Source organism: Somniosus microcephalus, chromosome 4 (genome assembly GCF_052327205.1).
Source record: "Somniosus microcephalus isolate GS21.2 chromosome 4, FLI_Smic_1.0, whole genome shotgun sequence".
Taxonomy (NCBI): domain Eukaryota; kingdom Metazoa; phylum Chordata; class Chondrichthyes; order Squaliformes; family Somniosidae; genus Somniosus; species Somniosus microcephalus.
Genome location: NC_140990.1, coordinates 243,378,301 through 243,402,153, shown reverse-complemented (window position 1 = coordinate 243,402,153; position 23,853 = coordinate 243,378,301). Strand labels below are relative to the sequence as shown.

General features: G+C 46.7%; 1 protein-coding gene across 2 annotated transcripts in view; it reads left to right on the top strand.

Annotated features, from left to right (window-relative positions):
- The window catches only part of agps (alkylglycerone phosphate synthase), a 179,479-nt gene that overhangs the window by 43,440 nt on the left and 112,186 nt on the right, over nt 1-23,853 (top strand). The window contains exon 2 of one of the 2 annotated variants that reach the window (XM_085986090.1): nt 10,001-10,090. The exons of the other annotated variant lie outside the window; for it this stretch is intronic. Within the exon in view, the coding sequence (XP_085842216.1) occupies nt 10,001-10,090 (90 nt within the window). The remainder of the gene's footprint in view (nt 1-10,000; nt 10,091-23,853) is intronic. 2 annotated transcript variants of the gene reach the window in all.

Genomic DNA, 23,853 nt, shown 5'->3' with positions numbered 1-23,853 from the left:
TTTTCCCCCCCCCCCACGGCCATCAACCTCATAGTTCCCCAGCCCCGCACAGCCCGCTTCTACCTCCTTCCCAAGATCCACAAACAGGACTACCCTGGTAAACCCATCGTTTCAGCCTGTTCTTGCCCCACGGAACTTATCTCTTCCTATCTCGACTCTTTTTTCTCCCCTTGTCCAGTCTCTTCCCACCTACATCCGCGACTCTTCCGACGCCCTCCGCCACTAACAGTTTCCAGTTTCCCGGCCCCAACCGCCTCCTTTTCACTATGGGTGTACAATCCCTCTATACCTCCATCCCCCACCAGGATGCCCTGAGGGCGCTCCGCTTCTTCCTTGAACAGAGGCCCAACCAGTCCCCATCCGCCACCACCCTCCTCCGCCTGGCTGAACTTGTTCTCACATTGAGCAACTTCCCCTTTAACTCCACTCATTTCCTCCAAATCAAAGGTGTTGCTATGGGTACCCGCATGGGTCCTAGCTATGCCTGCCTTTTTGTGGGATATGTGGAACACTCTTTGTTCCAGTCCTACTCTGGTCCCCTCCCTCACCTCTTTTTCCAGTACATTGATGACTGTATCAGTGCCGTTTCCTGCTCTCGCCCTGAACTAGAAAATTTCATTCACTTTGCTTCCAATTTCCACCCTTCCCTCGCCTTCACATGGTCCATTTCCTACTCTTCCCTTCCTCGACTTCTCCGTCTCCATCTCTGGGGATAGGTTATTGACAAATATTTACTACAAGCCCACTGACTCCCACAGCTACCTGGACTACACTTCCTCGCACCCCGCCTCCTGTAAGGACTCTATTCCATTCTCCCAGTTTCTCCTTCTCCGCCGCATCTGCTCTGACGATGCCACCTTCCATACCAGTGCTTCTGACATGTCTTCCTTTTTCCTCAACCGAGGATTCCCCTCTACTGTGGTTGACACAGTCCTCAACCGTGTCCGTTCTATCTCCCGCACTTCTGCCCTCACCCCTGCCCCACCCTCCCGGAACCATTATAAAGTTCCCCTTGTCCTCGCCTTTTGCCCCACCAGCCCCCACGTTCAATGGATCATCTTCCGCCACCTCCAGCGTGATCCCACCATCAAATGCATCTTCCTCTCGCCTCCCCTTTCAGCATTCTGTAGGGACCTCTCCCTCCGCGACACCCTAGTCCACTCCTCTACCACCCCCAGCACCCCTTCCCCTTCGCCCGGCACCTTCCCGTGCAAGCGCAGGAGTTGCATCACATGCCCTTATACCTACCCCCTTCCCACTGTCCAGGGCCCCAAACACCCCTTCCAGGTGAAACAGCGATTTACTTGTACTTCTTGCAATCTAGTATACTGTATTCGCTGCTCACGATGTTGTCCCCTCTACATTGGGGAGACCAAACGCAGATTGGGTGACCGCTTTGTGGAACACCCCCGTTCAGTCCGTAAGGGGGACCCCAAGCTCCCGGTGGCCTGTCACTTTAATTCACCGCCCCATTCCCACTCGGACCTCACCGTCCTCGGCCTCTTGCATTGTTCCACGGAAGCTCAGCGTAAGCTCGAGGAACGGCACCTCATCTTTCGATTAGGTACTCTACAGCCCTCAGGACTCAACATAGAGTTCAACAATTTCAGATCATAACCTCGGCCCCTATCACATATATTTTCTTTTTTTTATCCACACTTTTTTTGTTTGGCCCTTTCTTCTTCTCTCCCACATGGCAGCTGTCCTTCATTCTGCCAGTGCAATTCACACCCCATCTAGAGCCATCCTTTCTTAACCTGTCCCATTACCACCTCCTCTTGCCTTGAATATCTCTTAATGCCTCTCAATGTCTCTTAATCTCTCCTGCTTTCTATCCTATCACTGACCTTCCCTTTTGTTCTTTCATTCCCTCCCCCTTTTCCCAGCCCCTAAACCTGCTTTCCATTTCCTGCTTTCCATTTCCTGCTTTTTTTCTAGTTCTGACGAAAGGCCATTGACCTGAAACGTTAACTCTGTTTCTCTCTTCACGGATGCTGCCTTGGCCTGCTGAGTTTTTCCAGCATTTCCTGTTGTTATTTCGGATTTCCTGCATCCGCAGTATTTTGCTATCCTATTCAAAAGGGATGGGTTGCACCTCGAGGACTGGGACCAATGTTCTCGCGGGGAGGTTCACTAGTGTGGTTGGGGAGGGTTTAAACTAAATTGGCAGGAGGGTGGGCACCAGCATATACAAGTAGAAAAGAGGAATAAGGTGCATAAAGGAGGGAGTGTTGGATAGTACTAGAGAAGGAAGTAGTACCATATTAGATAGGAGCAGACTGAGAAGGACTACGAGGAATACAAAGACAGGTTTGGAATTCATGTATGTAAACACACAAAGTGTGGTGAATAAGGTTGGTGAGCTACAAGCACAATTAGCCATGTGGGAATATGATGTAGCGGCAATAACGGAAATGTGGCTTAAAAATGGTGAGAAGTGGGTGCTTAATATTCACGGATACAAGGTGTTCAGAAAAGATAGGAAAGGAAAAAGGGAAGGTGGGGTGGCAGTATTGATTAGGGAAGACCCTGTAGTGTTGGAAAGAGAGGATGTCCTTGAGGGGGCAAGGGCAGAATCCATTTGGTTAGAGTTGAGAAGCAAAAAGGGTATGATCATGCTATTGGGGGTATTCTATAGGCCTCCAAATAGTGAGAGAGAGATAGAGGAGAAAATCTGCAGGGAAATCACAGAGGTGTGCAAGAGCTATAGAGTGGAGATTTTGGGGGACCTTAATTACCCAAATATTGATTGGGATAATGTTAGCGTAAAGGGGAAGGAGGGGGAGGAATTTCTGAAATGTGTTCAGGAGAACTTCCTTGACCAGTATGTTCTCGGCCCAACTAGAAAACAGGCATTGCTGTATCTGGTGCTGGGGAATGAGGTGGGCCAAGTGGACAAACACTTGGGTAAGAGTGATCATCCTATCATAAGGTTTAGATTAGTAATGGAGAAGAGCAAGGAACAATCTAAAGTAGAACTTCTAAATTGGAAGAGGACTAACTTCAATGGGGTGAGAGGGGATCTAGCCAGGGTAAAATGGAACCAAAGATTGACAGGAAAAACTGTAATGGAACAATGGTGATTTTTAAGGAGGAGATGTTTCAGGTACAGGCTAGGTACATTCCAACAAGAGGGAAAGGTAGGGGAACCAATGCCAGGGCTCATTGGATGACGAGGGAGATAGAGAATATGATGAAACAAAAAGAGGGTGTATGATGCATGTCAGGTGAATTCTTCAAGTGAGAACCAGGTCAAATAAAATAAGTTGAGAGGGGAAGTGAAGAGGAAAATAAGACTGGCAAAGAGAATATGAGAATAGAATGGCAGTTAACATAAAAGGGAACCCAAAAATCTTCTGCTGACATGTAAATAGTAAGCGGGTAGTAAGAGGCGGGGTGGGGCCTATTAGGGACAAAGAAGGTGCTTAGAGGCGCAGGGCAAGGGTAGAATACTTAAAGAGTACTTTGTATTGGTGTTTACTAAGGAAGAGGATGCTGACAAAATATCGGTAGAAGTGGAGATGGTAGAGGTAATAAATGGGGTGAAAATTGATAGGCAGGATGTACTGGAAAGGCTGGATATGCTTAGTGGATAAGTCTCCTGGTCCGGATGCCTTGCATCCCAGGTTGTTAAGGGATGTGGCGGTGGAGCTATCTTCCAATCTTCCCTAGATACGGGGGAGGTGCCAGAGGATTAGAAAGTGGCAAATGTGACACCCTTGTTCAAGAAAGGGTGTAAGGACAATCCTAGTAACTACAGGCCGGTCAGTTTAACATCAGTGGTGGGTAAGGTTTTAGAAACAATAATCAAGGAAAAAATTAACAGGCACTTGGAAAGGTTTAAATTAATTAAGGAGAGCCAGCACGGATTTGTAAAAGGCAGATCGTGGTTGACTAATCTAATTTAAATTTTTGAAGTAACGGAGAAGGTTGATGAAGGGAATGCAGTGGATGTTGTCTATATGGATTTTAAGAAAGTGATTGACAAAGTACCACATAAAAGGCTGATTAACAAAATTGAAGCTCATGGAATAGGAGGGTCAGTGTCAACTTGGATAAGAAATTGGCTTAAGGACAGAAAACAGCAAGTTGTGGTAAATGGTTTTTCTTCAAGCTGGAGGCAGTGGTGTTCCCCAAGGGTCAGTGCTAGGACCAGTGCTTTTTTTGATATATAAATAACTTGGATATTGGAATACAGAGTAAAATTTCAAAATTTGCTGATGATACCAAACTTGGTGGTATGGCAAACAGTGAGGATGATACCAATTGACTGCAACAGGACATAGATAGGCTAGCAGAATGGGCATATAAGTGGCAGATGGAATTTAATACAGAGAAATGTGAGGTGATGCATTTTGGCAGAAGGGATAGAGAGAGGCAATGTAGACTTAATGGCACAGTTCTAAAGAGTGTGCAGGAACAGAGGGACCTGGGGGTTCATGTGCATAGATCTTTGAAGGTGGCAGGACATATTGAGAGAGTAGTTAGCAAAGCATATGGGATCTTGGGCTTCATAAATAGAGGTATTGAGTACAAAAGCAGGGAAGTTATGCTGAACCTTTATAAAGCTCTGGTTAGGCCACAACTAAAGTATTGCGTACAGTTCTGGTCACCACACTTTAAGAAGGATGTGAAGGTCCTTGAGAGGGTGCAGAGGAGATTTACCAGAATGGTTCCAGGGTTGAGGGTTTTTAGCTACAAGGTTAGGTTGGAGAAGCTGGGGTTCTCCTTGAAGCAAAGGAGGTTGAGGGGTGATTTGATAGAGGTGTACAATATTATGACAGGTTTGGATAAAGTAGACAGAGAAAGGCTGTTCCCATTAGCTGATAGTGCAAGGACTAGGGGACACAGATTTAAGGTTTTGGGCAAGCGATACAGGGGGGATGTGAGGAAAAACTTTTTTTTTTACGCAGAGTGGTAATGACCTGGAACACACTGCCGACAGACGTGGTGGAAGTGGAGACGATCAATGATTTCAAAAGGAAATTGGATAGGCACTTGAGAGAAATAAACTTGCAGGTCTACGGGGATAGAGTGGAGGAATGAGACTGTTTGGATTGCTCTACAGGGAGCCGGCATCGACTCAATGGGCCGAATGGCCTCCTTCTGTGCCATAATGACTCTGACTATGAGCTGAGGCAGGGGCGGAAACAGGCGATGTTATGGAGGTGGAAATAGTTAGTGCGGATATGTGGTCGGCAGCTCATTTCAGGGTCAAATATGACACTAAGGTTACGAATAGTTTGGTTCAGCCTCAGACAGATGCTAGGGAGAGGTATGTGGTTGGTGGCTGGGGAACAGAGTTTGTGGCGGGTACTGAAGACAATGGCTTCGGCGTTCCCAATATTTAATTGGAGAAAATTTCTGCTCATCCAGTACTAGATGTCAACTTTGGAGGGGTCGAGAGACGAGGCAGTGAGGTAGAGCTGGGTGTCGTCAGTGTACATGTGGAAACTGACGCTGTATTTTCGGATAATGTCGCCAAGGGGCAGCATGTAGATGAGAAATAGGAGGGATCCAAAGATATTTCCAATATTTTTAAAGCTAACTAAATGAAAGGGGGTGATTTTCTGCCGTTGGAGGCGGGAAAATCCGATTCAATGAGAGCGGATTCGGAACCTGCCTCCAATCCACCTCCGCGGGATTTTGCCGGTGCCGGTTTTGGAGGTCGGGAAACGGTTCCGCCTCCAGCTGGCCTTGGCGATACTTGTCGTCATTAAATGCTCGTTAAGGGCCTCTCTAAGCCTATTTTGAGAGGCCCTCGTGATTTTTCGACGATTTCGGCATGCTCCACGCACCACCTAAACCACGCCAGGTAAACCTGCTGGGTTGACTCGTGGGTGGCCTCCTCACAGCTGCAGGTCCAACGAGACATCATTCATTGCAGCAAGGATTACTTGTAGTTGCCAGACCTTCACTTTAAAAGCACTTTTAGAAGACCTTCCGAAGTCGGAGGTGCTGCAGCTTGAATCATTCAACTGTGGGACCTCCTTGGAAGACCCTCTCCCCGCTTGCAATGAGCGCTTCCCTAACGGAGGCATCTACAAGCAGCATGGGAACCATTCATTTTCTTTCTGCATGGACCTCCGATGAGGATGAGAACCATCCAGGGCAGCAGCAGAACCAGGCAGCTCAGGAGCAACACCAGCAGGAGCCCCAATCTCCTGCTCAGGCAGCTCAGGAGCAACACCAGCAGGAGCCCCAATCTCCTGCTCAGGCGCAACACCAGCAGGAGCCCCAACTTCCTGCTCAGCCACCTGATGTTGCACAGGGCAGAAGGCACCAGTGGATCGAGGCACCTCGCTGCAGGAGATACCCCCGACAGGGTTTACAGATAAAGGATGAGCTATTGTCAATGATGTCCTAGGCTGGAGTCAAGGACATGGGCCAACTTGGGCAACCTATGCAAATCTGGCCAGGATAAGTTCCTCCCTTGCATCCCGGGCAGCCATGTGCCCAACATGAGTGAGCAGCAGTGCCAAAGGAGGCTGTGACTTTCGCGAGAGGTTGTCCGAGAGATCTGCTGCAGAATGACCTGGTGCCCAGAGGAACGGCTGGACACTCCTTACCAGTGGCTGTCAAAGTCACCACCGCACTCGACTTCTTTACCTCGGGCTCCTTCCAGGGATCATCAGCGGCATCTCCCAGTCGGCTGCCCACAGTTGCGTCACGCAGGTTACCAATGCCCTTTTTGCTAAGGCCCACAATTACATCCAGTTCACAAGGGATCAAGCAAGCATAACTACCTGTTTGATTGGCTTTGCAAATATGGCAGGCATGCCAATGGTGCAGGGCATTATAGACTGCACACATGTGGCCCTTAGGGCACCCCATCACAACCCAGCTATCTTTGTCAACCGAAAGGACTTCCACTCCCTCAACGTTCAGCTGGTGTGTAACCACAAGAAGGAGTTCTTGCATGTTTGCGGCAAGTTCTGTGGAAGTTGCCATGACTCTCTTATCCTGCGGCACTCTAGTGTTCCTCCACTTTTCAGTCCACCAAACCAACTTCAGATGGCTCCTTGGTGACAAAAGCTGCCCCCTGAAGAAGTGGCTGATGACGCCGATCAGGAGGCCAGCTAACGAGGCTGAAGAGCACTACAATGCTAGCCATACTTCAACCAGGTCCATCATAGAGCAAACCCTTGGGTTGCTGAAGATGCACTTCTGTTGCCTTAACCAATCAGGTGGAGCCCTGCAGTACACCATACAGGGTCTCCAGAATTGTCGTGGTCTGTTGTACACTGCACAGCATTGTGACTTGCAGCTTCCTGATGAGCAAGCAGCTCAGTTCCAGCCCTCCTCAGATGAGGAGGAGGATCTGGAGGAGGAGCAGGAGGAGGTCAGAGCGCTGGTGTATTGACCAGCGGCAGCACACAAGCACATGGCTGCCTGGGATGCAAGGGATGAACTTATCCTGGCCAGATTTGCATAGGTTGCCCAAGTTGGCCCATGTCCTTGGCTCCAGCCTAGGACATCATTGACAATAGATATGACTCTCTGGCCTCCTTTCACTCAGGCCACCAACCTGAAAATGCAAGTGTGGCGGAGGCTGCAATGTGGAGCTGCCTAAGGCGAAAGAACAGATGCCATAATGCCAACATTTTGGCTTCAAATCATTTTTAATGCTTTCCAACAGGGATGGCATTTCATCAATACACAAACATTCTCCCAATCTGCACACAGATCTGGAGGTTCTATCCCTTGCCTGCTGTACCCACAGAGGTTTCTTTGGCAGGCCTCTTCCTCCCACATGAGTGGAAGAGCACCTCCATGCTAACTGTCACCCCCTCAAACAACTTTTGCAGCGCCTTATCCGAGAGCCTTGGGGAGGCCCTTGCCTTGGAATTGGACATAGTGGTTTCTCTAAATATGTTGCAGGTGGTGCAGGATAGGCAGAAATCCTGTGGAATGAGCCAAGGGAGCAAGAAGCCATAAAATGAGACTGAAAAAGTGCTGTCAACAGAGGCGAGTTTCAGTCCCAAAACACTAATTGACCATCTCTGAAATCAAGTGGCCAATCATGGGAAAAGTGCAAATTTTTGAAAACTATCAGTGGAGGTGGGTTTCAAACCCACCCAAACTGAAATCTGCCTCCAGTGAGAAAATCACCCCCAAAGTGTTCAAAATAAATGGGGAAAAAACTTTTTAATGCCCCTATGATTTTTCTCCCAGGTTGTTTGTCGCAGTGTTCAGGAGATTAATCTTTAGTTTCCAGAAAGTCCAGAACAATCCTGGCGTGTTTGCAAACCTATCTTTATACCAGCACCCAAAATATTAATACGATAGCAAAATACTGTAGATGCTGGAAATCCGAAATAACAGAAAATGCTGGAAAAACTCAGCAGGCCAGGCAACATCCGTGGAGAGAAATTAGAGTCAACGTTTCGGGTCAAAACCCTTTATCCCACCCCCACCCCCAATGCTCATACCAAACGATAGTGTCAAAAGCTGCAGCACATGGGAACTATCCTGGGAATCCTGCACAATGACCTGGGAACAAATTGTGAATTAGACTTGCCAGGATCGGAAGCTAAATATGTTTTAGAACATGAATGGCAAATAGCATACTGTCTCTTGCGTTTAACAAAGAAAACGACTCAATTGCTTTATTGTATTTGCCAAGCTTTTTTCCTTCCTCTCTTCCTGTGAAGAAGCTGCTGGACTCTATCTGGAAGCTCCCCATAATGAAATCTGTAAACTGCTACAGTTGGCAAATTGAGAACTCTCAAAGTTACTCTCACATTTCAGCGAAGTTCTTTTGGTAGGTAGTGATTTGCTGTGTGAAGTAATTTGAGCCATTTTGACTCGATACCTTGCCTGAGTCTGTGATGTGCAGTATTGCACAATGTCAAATTGTTAGCATGCATAAGTTTGACACTTTAGTGTTTTTAACATCTTCAGCACTAGATGGTGCTATTTTGGATAAATGTGGAAGACATGGTGAACCACACTAATAATTACAAAAACAAAATACTGTGGATGCTGGAAATCTGAAAATAAAAACAGAAAATGCTGGAAATACTCAGCAGGTCAGGCAGCATCTGTAGAGAGAGAGAGAAGCAGAGTTAATGTTTCAGGTCGATGACGCTTCATCAGAACTGGAAAAAGTTGGAGAAACAGATTTTTAAGCAAGTGTAGGGGCAGGGAGAGGGGGGAGGGTAGGAAAGAACAAAAGGGAAGGTCTGTGATGGGATGGAAGGCAGGAGAGATTGAGACAAAAGGGATGATGGTGCAAGGCAAAAGAAGATGGTAATGGGACATGTTAAGAAACAAAAGATGACTAGATGAAGTGTAAATGGCAATGGCATGGATAATTACAGATACTGGGTATTGAAATATTAAATGTGAATTTACTTTAAATATAAAAGCCAAATTCTGTTTGGAAAGATTTTATATTTTAGTTTACTGCAATGCATATTCCATTTAATCAGAAAAGTTTAACCTAGCTTGCCTTGTCTTGTAAACTATCGATAAAACGGAGAATTTGTATTTTTAGCCAGTAAATTGTAACTTTGTATACAAAGTGATTTTTTTTTCTTGATCTTCACAACCTAAATACATTGATCTGGAGTCAGCCAATAATTAAACATCTGCTATAACAGAAAATGCTGGAAACAGGCAGCATCTGTGGAGAGAGAAACCGAGTTAACGTTTCCGGTCTGGGACCCTTCATCATAGATGATCACTTCTGACGAAGGACCTCAGACCTGAAACGTTAACTCTGTTTCTCTCTCCACGGATGCTGCCTGACCTGCTGAGTGTTTCCAGCATTTTCTGTTATTTCAGATTTCCAGCATCCGCAGTATTTTGCTATTAAACACCTGCTGTTCAATTTGCCTTTTTGCTGATCTCGGTACACCATAAATATGCTAGATGCTAAAATATACTTATTATCTGTAGAAACATTAAGCTAAATAGCTTGGTATTTAAAAAATATATTATTGAAATCTTGATCATTTAATTTATTTGCACATTGAAAGAATTCCTTTATTTTAAGGCAGGAGATCCTGAAATGGAATGGATGGGGATACAATGACACCAAGTTTACATTTAATAAGAAGGGGCAAGGTGAATTTACAGGCAAAAGGTAAGGATTTTCTTTTGCATTTGGCATTATTTAGCAATTCTCATTTTTAACTTCATAACTGTCTCCCTACTCCTATTGTCTACTTTTGGAGATGGGAGCAACTTATTTTTTAAAGGATTATGTTGGATGAAAACCAGTTTTCAAGCCAATGATGAGCCAAGATTACGAAGATGTGCATAAATTGCATCAACACCAGTATGTGCTTGCTGCTAAGTGAACTTCTTGGCCTGGAAATGAGTAAACTCATCTGCAATGTTTGGAGTTGGAGGGTTACGCTGATGTATCTGAATCCCTCTCTTGTTTACTGTTTTAGACACGCATACAGATGTTCTCAAAATAATACTGCTGTTTTTTCCATTACAAATAAATGTACACTAATACTTTGGAGCTACATGTTGAGCTTTAACACTATCTCACTTTTTTATGTTTTGTACAATAATTAATGGTTGGAATGTTTTCCAATTCACTTAAGTAATGTATTCTTAATCACTCATGTTTTAAGCAAATCCGATGCATTAAGATTTTTACAAAGCCCCACATTGTTCCTGGCTTGGTCAGTACTGCTTCAGTCATGTATTTCATAAACATGTCTGATTAGAAGCAATGCAACCTCCCCAGTCTACGTTGCTGGGGTATGTTTATAGTAAATTAGCAACTTTTATGCAATATTTCCAACAAAAAGACTAAGTATTTGAATGTTCAGGAAGGTAAGGTTGCAATGATACCTGAAGGCTGGGTTTACTATAAAAGCAATACTGGAATTCATATGAAATAGAACATTTATTAAACTTATCTAAGGTTAAAGTCAACCCTTGTTACAAGAAACCTTACTGTAAATTTCCTTTCTCTAATAAACTTTCCACACTCCCACCAAAAAAAAAACTCCTGGCTGAAACTCATTAGAATCTGCTGTAGCTCTTCAAACCTTGTTCCCAGTGTGAACAATGATTATTATTTTTTTTTTTTTACTTTCCCTCATTTAGGAAGTATGTGAAATTGGCTTGGATTGATGTGGGCTCTGCTTTTGACTCTCCTTTCTCCTTCCCACGAATAACATGGATGAGATATGAAACTTCCTGCATAGATAATCAGGGTACAGACTTGTATCCCAGCACTCATTACTGTGTGGCATTGTAGTTAAAGTGCCACCCAGTTCATGGTTTTGATCTTCAAACTTTTGCAAATAGCTGGGCCAAAATGTTTGAAACGATGTTTGATGTACTATACTTTAATAGAAGGAAAACATATTGGTCCGGAATTTGCGGTCAGCGACGAAGTAACTGCGTTCACCGACGACGATGACGACAACAACAACAACTTGTATTTATAGAGCACCTTTAATGTAGTAAAACGTCCCAAGGTGCTTCACAGGAGTATTTTAAGACAAAACATTTGACACTGAGCCATATAAGGAGAAATTAGGGCAGGTGACGGTCATGGAGCATCTTAAAGGAGGAAAGAGAGGTGGAGAGGTTTAGACAGGGAATTCCAGAGCTTAGGGCCTAGGCAACAGAAGGCATGGTCACCAATACTTGAGTGATTTTATAATCGGGGATGCTCAAGAGGGCAGAATAAGAGGAGCGCAGATATCTGGGGTGGGGGGTTGTGGGGCTGGAGGAGATTAGAGATAGGGAGGGGCAAGACCATGGAAGGATTTAAAAACCAGGAGGAGAATTTTGAAATTGAGGCATTGCTTCACTGGGAGCCAATGTAGGTCAGCGAGCACAGGTGATGGGTGATGCGCCATCAATTACTCAAAAGACTGAGGTTAAGCGAGTAACAACCAGGCTTTTATTAACTAAAGAATGAAGGTCTAGTCTCGAGTGGTCGACCCGTCCAGAATACTAAGACTGGGAGGTAGTCACTTATATACCTGGAATAGTGGGAGGAGTCAGCCGAGGCATGTCCAGACCTGTACCTAGTGGAATACACATACACATACAGACAGGTATAACAGTGGTTTACCACATTCACCCCTTGTTTAAAAATGAGTCCGGCGGGGTGAAGTGTATTTAAAAGTTCGTGTATTGGAGTCTCTCCGGAGGTCTTGTCTGCCGCTGTGATCGACGTGGCGACGGCAGGGGTGGTGCAGCTTCCGGCGTCGCGTCCCGTGTAGGCTGGGGCACTGGAGTGTAGTCCTTGTGGGTGACGGGCCAAGGCGAGCCGGCTGCTGGGGTTGGATATCGGGTCGTGGGGGGGGTGGTAATGGGTAGTGGGTTACAGCGGTCCCCGAGGGTGTCGTTGGGGGGGGGGTGGTAGTGGGTTACAGCGGTCCCCGAGGGTGCGAGGTCTCGTATGGAGACTGTGTCCTCCCGCCCGTCCGGGTACGCAATGTAAGCGTACTGGGGGTTGGCGTGGAGGAGGTCGACCCTCTCGACCAGGGGGTCCGTTTTATTGGTCCTCGCGTGTCTTCTCAGTAGTACCAGCCCTGGGGAACGTCAGCCATGGCGGTAACGCTGTCCCCCATGTGGACTTCCTTGGGAAGACAAACATTTTCTCGTGAGGGGTGGCAGTGCAGAGCAGTGACCGAATCGAGTGGAGCGCATCGGGGAGCACCTCCTGCCAGCGGGAGGTCGGAAGGCCCCTAGACTTTAAGGCTAGTAGGGCGGCCTTCCAAACTGTTGCATTCTCTCTTTCCACCTGTCCGTTCCCCTGGGGGTTGTAACTGGTGGTCCTGCTTGTGGCTATACCCCTAGCGAGCAGGTACTGGCGGAGTTCGTCGCTCATAAACGATGAGCCCCAGTCGCTATGGATATAGCTGGGGAAACCGAACAGGGTGAAGAGGCTGTTCAGACATTTAATGACCGTGGCACTGGTCATGTCCGGGCAGGGGATAGCGAACGGGAAACGGGAGTACTCGTCAATGATGTTAAGGAAGTACACATTGCGGTCGGAGGAGGGGAGAGGCCCTTTAAAATCGACGCTCAGGCGTTCGAAAGGGCGAGTGGCTTTTATCAGGTGGGCTCTGTCTGGTCTATAAGTGCGGTTTGCACTCAGCGCAGACTTGGCAGTTCTTGGTCATGGTCCTGACCTCGATGGAGTAAGGCAGGTTGCGGGCCTTGATGAAGTGGAAGAACCTGGTGACCCCCCGGGTGGCAGAGGTCATTGTGGAGGGCCCTCAGCCTATCGATCGCGCTGGCGCAGGTGCCACGCGATAGGGCATCTGGGGGTTCATTGAGCTTCCCAGGCCGGTACAAGATCTCGTAATTGTAGGTGGAGAGTTCGATTCTCCACCTCAAGATCTTGTCATTTTTGATTTTGCCCCTCTGCTTGTTGTTGAACATAAAAGCAACTAAACGCTGGTCAGTGAGCAGGGTAAATCGTTTTCCGGCCAGGTAGTGCCTCCAATGACGCACAGCCTCCACAATAGCCTGGGCCTCCTTCTCGACCGCGGAGTGCCTGGTCTCCGGGCCCTGGAGGGTTCGTGAGAAGAATGCCACAGGTCTCCCCGCCTGATTAAGGGTGGCGGCCAGAGCGAAGTCGGACGCATCGCTTTCCACCTGGAAGGGGATGGATTCGTCCACTGCGTGCATGGTGGCTCTGGCAATGTCCTCCTTGATACGGTGGAAGGCCGAGCGGGCCTCTGCCATCAGGGGAAAAGAGGTGGATTTGATCAGCGGACGGGCTTTGTCTGCATAGTAGGGGACCCACTGGGCATAGTAGGAAAAAAACCCTAGGCACCTCTTCAGAGCTTTTAGGCAGTGGGGCAGTGGGAGTTCCATAAGGGGACGCATCCGGTCCGGGTCGGGACCGATGACCCCGTGTTCTACAACACAGCCAAGGATGGCGAAGCGGTCTGTGCGAAATATGCACTTCTCCTTGTTATATGTCAGGTTCAGGAGTTGGGCGGTGCGGAGGAATTTCTCGAGGTTTGCGTCATGGTCCTGCAAGTCATGGCCGCAGATGGTCACATTGTCTAGGTAAGGGAAAGTGGCCTGCAGCGCGTTTTGATCGACCATCCGGTCCATCTCCCCTTGGAAGACGGAGACCCCGTTGGTAACGCCAAAGGGAACCCTAAGGACGTGATAGAGGCGGCCGTTTGCCTCAAAAGCAGTATACTGGCGGTCTTCGGGGCGGATGGGGAGCTGGTGGTACGCTGATTTCAGGTCAATGGTCGAAAAGACGCGGTACTGCGCGATCTGGTTGACCATGTCAGCTATGCAGGGGAGTGGGTAGGCGTCCAGCAGGGTGCAGCGGTTTATTGTTTGGCTGTAGTCGATGACCAGGCGTTGTTTCTCGCCGGTCTTAACGACCACAACCTGGGCTCGCCAGGGGCTGGAGCTGCCCTCAATAATCCCCTCCTTCAGGAGCCGCTCCACTTCGGTTTTGATGAAAACCCTGTCCCCGGCACTGTATCGCCTGCTCTTTGTGGCGATGGGCTTACAGTCGGGGGTGAGGTTAGCAAACAGTGGGGGGGGGTGGGACTCTGAGTGTGGAGAGGTTGCATCTGGTGCGCGGCGGGCAATTTGGAGGCTGCTGGCTGCGGACTGTGAGTGGGGGGAGGGGGCCACCGTACGCCATCGTAACGCTTTTGAGGTGGCACTGGAAATCCAACCCCAGTAGAACGGCAGTGCAAAGTTGGGGCAGGACCAGGAGTTTAAAATTATTGAACACAGTCCCGTCTACTACTAGTGTCACCACGCAGTAGCCGCCAATGTCCGCTGACTGGGACTCGGCGGCCATAGAAATCCGCTGGTGCGCAGGCAGGACTGGGAGAGAGCAACACCGCACCGTGTCGGGGTGGATGAAGCTCTCTGTGCTCCCGGAGTCAAAAAGGCAGTTTATTGCATGGCCGTTTACCTTAATGGGACTTTGGTTTTGGGTGACCTCCAGTTTACGTAGGGTAGAATGTGGGAGGCCAGCCAGGAGTGTGTTGGAATAGTCAAGCCTAGAGCTAACAAAGGCTTGTTTGAGGGTTTCAGCAGCGGATGAGCTGAGGCAAGGGCAGAGATGGGCAATGTTATGGAGGTGGAAATAGGCGATCTTAGTTATGCCGTTGATATGTGGTCAGAAGCTTATTTCAAGGTCAACTATGACACCAAGGTTGCAAACACTGGTTTAGCCTCAGACAGATGTTAGGGAGAGGGATGGAGTCAGTGGCTAGGGAACGTTTGTGGCGGTCTTCCCAATATTTAATTGGAGAAAATTTCTCCAATTTCTGCTCATCCAGAACTGGATGTTAGACAAGCAGTCTGACAATTTAGAGACTGGAGGGGTCAAGAGAAATGGTGGTGAGGTAGAGCTGGGTATCATCACGTGGAAACTGATGTGGTGTTTTTGGATGATGTCGCCAAGTGGCAGCGTGTAGATGAGAAATAGGAGACGGCCAAGGATAGATTCTTTGGGGACACCAGAGGTAATGGAGCGGGAAGAGAAGCCATTGCAGGTGATTCTCTGGCTATGATTAGATAGATAAGAATGGAACCAGGCGAGTGTAGTTCCACCCAGCTGGACAACGGTAGAGGCGCGTTGGAGCAGGATGGAGTGGTCAACCGTGTCAAAGGCTGCAGACAAGTCGAGAAGGGTGAGGAGGGATAGTTTACCTTTGTCACAATCACAAAGGATGTCATTTGTGACTGAGCCATTTTGGTACTGTGGCAAGGGTGGAAACCTCATTAGAGGGATTCAAAAATGGAGTTGCGGGAAAGATGGGCACGGATTTGGGAGGCGACAACACGTTCAAGGACTTTGGAGAGGAAAAGGAGGTTGGATATGGGGCGATAGTTTGCAAGGACGGAGGGGTCGAGAGTTGGTTTTTTGAGGAGAGAGGTGATGACAGCAGATTTGAGGGAGAGGGGGACAGTACCTGAGGAGAGAGAACTATTTAAAAAATGCCAGCCAACATGGGAGCCAGAAAAGGAAGCTGGTTGGTCAGTAGTTTGGTGGGAATCGGGTCGAAGGCGCAGGAAGTGGGTCTCATGGACAAGAAGAGTGCGGAGAGGTCATACGGGGAGATCGGAGAGAAACTGGAGAAAGATGCGAGTTCAGGGCTAGGGTGGGGCGAGCCTTGGAGGAAATTTGGCCCGGTGGGCAAGGAGAAGGAAGGGAAATGGCAGAGGCAGCTGAACGGATGGTCTCAATCTTCGAGACAAAGATGTCCATGAGGTCCTCACACTTGTTGGAGGAGACAGGGGAAGAGGAGTTTAAGACGATGTTTAGCAGTGGAGAATAGAAGCCAGGGTTTATCTTTGTATTCCAGAATGATTCTGGATTAGTGAGCAATTTTGGCAGATGAGAGCAGAACCCGATAATGCTTTGTGGTCCAGCCAGATCGGGCGGTGATTGGCTAAACCAGTTGTCCACCATATCTGTTCAAGTCTGCGACCCTTTGCCTTAAGGGAGCGAAGAAGTGGGCCATACCAGGAGGAACGGCCAGGGTGAGAGTGTAATTATTTTAATAGGGATTAGGGCATCAAAGGTGGCAGTGAGGGTGTGGTTGAGCAGATCGGCAGCTGCAGAAATGTTGTGAATGGAGGGCCAAAGGCTGGACAGTTGGGATTTCGTAAGTGCAGTTGGGAGAGAGTTTTTTCCAGAGGTGGATACGGAAGGAAGTAGGGTTGGGGCGGGGAGGGAAGGGGGTTGTGGGTGGAGAGCGATACGAGGAAGTGGTCAGAGATGGACTTGTCTGCGATTGACACGATGGGAGTAGCAAGGCCGCGAGAGATGGCAAGGTAGAGGGTGTGGCCGTGAATATGGATTGGGGAATTTACATGGAGGGAGATTAAGGGAGGATAGGAGGCTAGTGAACTCCGGGGAGAGAGAGCAGGATGAATTGAGATGGAGGTTGAAATCACCGAGGATGAGAAGTTGCTCGGTGCAGAGTGCTGGGGGAGGAAAGCAGTGAAGATACCTCTAATAAAATCGAAGAAAGCTGCACACAAAGATCTAGCAATCTGTGGCATGAATTTCAGCTCTCGACGTTGGTTTGAATCTGGCGCCAAATCAAGCGAATCTCCAGCGTCCAGCAACAGTAATGTCATCAAGCAGGCTAAGCAGCCAATCAAATTGATGAATTCTCATAGACAGCAAACCAGGAAGTAAAATGCTCAGATGAATTTACTTTTTAAAAAATTTTACAGAGCAAAATAAAGATTGGTACATACACCTAGGTGGAAGCTGAAATATCAAACGTTTATTAAAAAAAAAAAAAAAATTATATTCAAAGCCATGTAATTATCATATTAATGGAAAAATTTGACATTCCACAAATATAAAATTAGTTTTTCAGGGCCAGAACGGTTGTTCAGCAGTCAATAGGCCGTTAAAAACCTAGTTACACCTCTTTCAACAAGGCTTAACTTTTTCAGGGGTTTTTAACCGCGATAGTCCAGCGTAATAGGGGAAGTTTTTGTCCGGAATTACATTTCAGTGTGATTTGAATTGATTGTGGTCTCCGGGGAGTTCCACAGCACAACCTGTGGAGAAGCATAGAATCACGGACAGCAATTTCTGGATTTCCGTGTTATCTGCACACGTGCTGATTCCAGAAGTTGCTGTCATTTTCAGAGGAGTAATGACGGCGAACGCTGACCGTTTCACCATCATTACCGCCGCAATATCCGGGCCATTGAAACTATCTTGTACAGTTTCAGTGGAAGAGTTTTCACCCATCTCTAAGAATTGTTTAAAGTTGAAATTCTGCAGAAGGTTATCATTTTGTTTTCAAACTGTAGTGAGAAATGTTTTCCTACAGAAAATCATGTGTTTGACAACCATTTTTCTCAATAGAGTTGGCTACTAATGCCTCTAGAGGATGGCTTGAAGACATTGATTTTTGCAGTGCAAATGTGTTTTGGAAGAAACAGAATGGAATGGTGATCACTGTAGCCTTTGAGCTGTGGCAATGCCTGCTGCAGTGCGGTTTGGCTGCAGTCATAGTGATTAATTAGTGTTTAGAAGTATGCCCTGCAAAATACACAAATGAGAGTAAAAATACACACATGAGGGTAATGCATTTTTTCTATCTAAACTTGAATCTCTAGATTGTTTTCATAAGAGTGCAGCAGAATTATTTCCTGTCACTTCTGTTGTAGAATTTAAGCCCGTGTTACTTGAAACTGTAAGAGGTTCCAAGCTGGATAATAAATGGCTACAAGAGAAATAAGAAACTTAATTATTTTGTAAGTAATCTCTTTGCACATCTTTAATTGTAGACTTGAGTTTTGCCAGAGCCAAGCGCACACATCTGTTTACCAAACACATATAATGAAGTTTGGCAGCACTTCAGACATTCCAAGGGAAAGATATCTGCAGTTCTAAACTGAAGCAGAAATCGGACCATAACTTTCCCCTTTCTATTGTCCTGAGATGTTAATGGGAAATTTTGATTTGGATCAGTCAGATCCTGCTTTACATAATGGGGATCATGTTTTAGCAAAGCTGCCATATGTTTTGCATGAACAGCTTGAATCTTAAGTTGGAAGTAAACCTTGTTAACTTTGAAGCAGCTGTGGCATCTGCTTCTGACGAGCTCAAGAGGAAAGCACCCTGTAGGTTTCCAAGTTCCTGAGACTGGAAGATTAGGAAGCCATTTAATCCTGTGGTTCTCACTTGGAATCTGCATTTGTTGCTACCAATATATAGTCTCTGTGTGCACGAAGAGCTGTGCTTTTGCTTCTAGCTTATCTCAAAAGTATCAACAATTTGCATGCCTTGATAACGTGCCAATTGACCTGATATGCGATGGAGACACTGGTCCCTTGCCTTCATGCACCATTGGTGCCCAAAGTAGTGTCTGAGGCTCGCTCATGACGACAGCTATTTGGGTGAAGTATTGGAGGGCAACTGGCACCTGTGGAACCATACACCTCCTGAAAGTATTCACTCTTTACTGAAGAGGGATTAAAATTTGCAAAAGGAAAATGTTATAACCTTTTATGGCAAATTGTACTGCCAAGTGTTTTTTTTTGTTGAACTTAATTCAGCAAATTAAAGTGTTACAGGTACGCTGTATAAGAATCCCACCCAAATACCACAACCTATGCAAGCTTGGTTTGTTTTCTTGAGATTTTGAGATGGTCTGCAAGAAAGATTATTGTTGACCAGGTGCATGTTCCATTTGTGCACATAAATGTCATTATCCATTTGGAGCATTTGTTCTGGGAGTTTCTGTGAATGAGGTCTTTAGCCCAATGCGTGCTTACATTATCAATGGTTCTCTTTCTTCTGGCACTGTTACTCCACCCTTCAAAATACACCATCTAAAAAAAAGCCCAAGTCTGGTCTCAAGCTACCACACCATCTTTAACCTCCCTTTCCTTTCTAGGGTCCTCGAGTGTATCATCAACACCTAGTTCCATGCTCTTCCATCACTCACAGTTTGAATTGATTTACTTGTACTTCTTACTCCTTTTACCTCCTCCCTTCCCACTGTCCAGGGCCCCAAACACTCCTTCCAGGTATAACAGCAATTTACTTGTACTTCTTGCAATTTAGTATACTGTATTCGCTGCTCACGATAAGGTCTCCTCTACACTGGGGAGACCAAACGCAGATTGGGTGACCGCTTTGCGGAACACCTCCGTTCAGTCCGTAAGGGTGACCCCAAGCTTCCAGTCGCCTGTCACTTTAATTCTCTGCTCCACTCCTACTCTGACCGCTCCATCCTCGGCCTCTTGCACTGTTCCAATGAAGCTCAATGTAAGCTCGAGGAACAGCACCTCATCTTTCAATTAGACACTTTACAACCTTCTGGACTCAACATCGAGTTCAACAATTTCAGACCATAACCTCTGCCCCATCTCTTTTTTTCTCACATGGCAGCTGTTGATCATCCTACCATTGCCATTTACACTTCATCTAGAGTCATCTTTTATTTCTTAACTTGTCTCATTGCCATCTCCTTTTGCCTTGCACCATCATCCCTTTTGTCTTTTAATCTTTCCTGCCTTCCATCCTATCGCAGACCTTCCCTTTTGTTCTTTCCTCCCCTCCCCCTACACTTGCTTAAAAACCTGTTCCATCTCCAACTTTTTCCAGTTCTGACAAAGGGTCATCGACCTGCAACGTTAACTCTGTTTCACTCTCTACAGATGCTGCCTGACCTGCTGAGTATTTCCAGCATTTTCTATTTTTATTTTGAATTCCTTCAGTCCAGTTTCCACTGTACCAAGACCGCCCTCACCATAGTCGCCAATGATGTCCTTTGTGACTGTGACTCCAATTACTTATCCCTAATTCTCCTATCTAATCTTTCCACTGCATTTGACTTAACTGACCACTCCATCTTTGTTCACCGCTTTTCCTCTGTGGTCTCCCTCAGTCACATCACCCTCGCTTGGTTCCAATTGTACTGGTCTCAAATTTGTAGCCAACACATCTGCAACAGTATTTCCTCTTGCCCCTTTACTGTTGCCTCGAGTGCTTCTTTATCCTAATATTCACGTTGCCCATGGGTGACATCATTTATAGGCATGGGACCAGTTTCTAGATGTACACCAGTGACACCCAGTTTTACTTCACCGCCATCCTTGACTCCATAGTGAGCTGTCTGTCTTGATCTGATATTGTCATGGATGAACCAGAAGTTTCTCCAGTTTAAAGACCAAAATTGTGCTGTTTGGCTCCCACCAAAATCTCTACACCCTTGCCCCAACTCCAATACCTGGGTGCCAGTCAATGCACTGAAATCAAAATCCTTGTCCTCCCCAGCTGTTTGTTCAGGGTGAACCTGACTCTCTGCAACCATGGCATCAGTTGACCCTGAGCTTCAAACTCTCTTCATTACTAAGATCACCTTTTTGCACTTTCTGCAACAATGCCTACCTCTCGCTCTACCTTAATCACCACTCCTGAAAACATCATCTAAGCCATTGTCACCTCCAGACTTGGACTTCCATCAGCATCCTGTCCTGCTACCCCATCACTTGTGTCCTTGCCAATCTTAATTGACTCCTAGTTGCCCAACTCACTGAATTCAAAATACTTTTCCTCATCTATAATTCCCTCCATAGCCTCGGCCTGCCCTACCTATGCAACCTCTGAGCTCTTCATACCCTTCACTCTTCTGACTTGGATGTTCTTTGCATCTCCCCTTGGCATCTTCCCTCTGTTCAACTATCAGTGACAAAGCCTTCAGCTGCCCAAACCCTACACTCTGGAACCCTCACCCTAAACTTTCCCATCTAACTAGTTCTGTCCCCTTTGAAAAAGCTCCCTCAAAACTGACCTCTCTAATTGCCTCCCTTCATTCTTCTATTACACCTCACTGTCTCCTCTTCCTCTTTGATGTGCCTTGGGATGTTCACTATGCTAAGGGAGCTGAAAAATGTAAGTTGTTGTCTGGCACATTTTTTTTTGAGGGGTGGTGCGGGAACAAAAAAAAGTATCATCTCAAAACTTGAAACCTGTTTATATATTTATTCCTTGCCGATTAGAAATGAGTGATGAGTTGACAATCAAGTAAATGTGTAATTTGCCTTCTAGTGTTCCAAATGTTCTTTATGCTTAATTGTCTATATGACTTTACTAATGAAAGATTGTACACCCTGTAAAGCTCAGTACACAAATTACAGTTTCATGTAGACATTTGATGTGTAATCCTGAGGCTGCAATATGTATATCTATATGAGCAGTCTTTTGCCACTTGTAAAGTTGCTGATGCAGATTTTACACCAAGGCAGCATATATCAGTTTCTGGTGTTTTTATATTCTTGGAGTGCAGTCAATAGACGCTAGGGTTGTCCACTCTGGTCAGATGTATTCCTGGAGGTCTAATCACGTGATGTTTGCCCGCAGTCTGCAAACGTTATTGCACTGAAGTCTGTCTGTTATTTCCCGGCCTGTCCTGCTCACGGGTGTAGACAGCTTTATTGAACATAGTTCCTGCTCCAGATTTCTGGGACTGTTGTCATGGTTCAAAAGTTTTTCAGAACATGTGCAGACTAATGCATAGGGAATGCACAGGAGGCTTCAGCCTGACCCCTTAACAGTGCCTTAGCTTCAGCTGCAAAGGGGAGAAATTTCAAGCTGATGGAGCGAGAAATCCGATGCACCGTCACCTGAAAATCCTATATTAAATACTTAGTTAGCAGTTTGTTTTCTTTCTTTCCAATTGTAGAATTCTTAAAGCTGTTGTGGAGGACAGCTAAATTAGCAAAGATCATAAATCGAATATGGCTCGGCTACTTGCTGCATAAATAGTTAACAAACTGATTACATAGGGAAAAAAAGGAGCAGGAGTAGGCCATTCGGCCCTTCGAGCCTGCTCCGCCATTCAATATGATCATGGCTGATCCTCTCTCATATTCCTGCTCGCTCCCCATACCCCTTGATGTCTTTATCAATTACCATTGTATCAATTTAATGCAGTCTTTCAACTTTTTAAAAATTAATTCTCTAGATGTCGGCATTTATTGACCATCCTTAACAACTGAGTGGCCACTTCAGAGGGATTTGAACTCGCGTTCTCTGGATTATTACCAGGCCTATGGATAACTAGCCCAGTAGCATAACCACTACATTACTGTATCAGGAGTTATATTGCCCATGTATACAAATTTGGGGATAGGTTACAAGTTGTGATTGTGGACTACAATAAGTGGATATCAGGGGAAACTCTCGATTTACCGGCACCTAAATAACCTGAAATCTCTGTTAACTGGCAAAATTCAGGAGTAGGATCAGGTAAGTTTTGCTTCATATTAGTGGCTGTTCCTGGATCTGTGGCTGTGTAACCGGGGTTCCTGCACCTGTTGCTAAGCAACAGGGTCACCTGGATCTTGTGGCTGGGGTTCCTGCACCTGTTGCTAAGCAACAGGGAAGCCTAGATTTGTTGCTGTGTATGGAGCTCTCGTACCTTTTTAACTATACCTCTCTGTAATCCGGACTTTTTGATAAACCGGCACCACGCCGGTCCCGTCGGTGCTGGATAAAAAAGTGTTTCCTCTATTTAGGATTTCATTTTCCCTTTCTTGCCTTTATAAATAATTTACATATCTCACTTACACAGAATGTAGATAAGTGTTCATTCTGTGAAATTTTCTCACTGCACCTTCATAGTGATACTGAGTTACTACTGTTCAAGTTTACCAAAAATGAGACCTGCACATTAATGGCTTCTTAATCTTCGAATAAACTGAAATAATCACTTTTTACTATTCCAAAAAATGATTTTCTTCAAACTGATGTTTTCCCAAAATAATTTGCCTATTGAAGTTACGACAAGAAATATAGCAGTGAAGCTCGATTTACAGCAACTGATCAACCCAGTCCTTTAACAGTTTGAGGAGGAGTGGGGAAAGTATTGACTTGGATAGAGAACTGGTTGGCGGACAGAAAGCAAAGAGTTGGAATAAACGGGTCGTTTTCCGAGTGGCAGGCAGTGACTAGTGGGGTACCGCAAGGATCGGTCCTAGGACCCCAGCTGTTCACAATACAGGTAGACTATCCTTTATCCGAAAACCTCGGGACCAGCCGTGTTTCGGTTTTCGGAGAATTTCGGAAGGTGGGTCCGCGGGGGGGGGGGGGGGGGGGGGGGGGTCGGCGGGGAGTCGTGCGCACGACCCCCCACCGACACCCCCGCCGACCCCGACCCCGCCCCGGCCCCGACCCCCCCCCCCCCCCCCCGTGGACCCCGACTTACGGCGGGGGTCGGCCGGGGGGTCGTGCGCACGACTTACGCTGACGCTCAGCGTAAGTCGGCGGGGGTCGGCGTTGGCGGGGGTTGCGGCCGGCGGGGGTCCACGGGGGGGGCCGCGGGGGGTCGTGCGCACGACTTACGCTGACCCTCTGCTCAGCGTAAGTCGTGCGCATGACTTACGCTG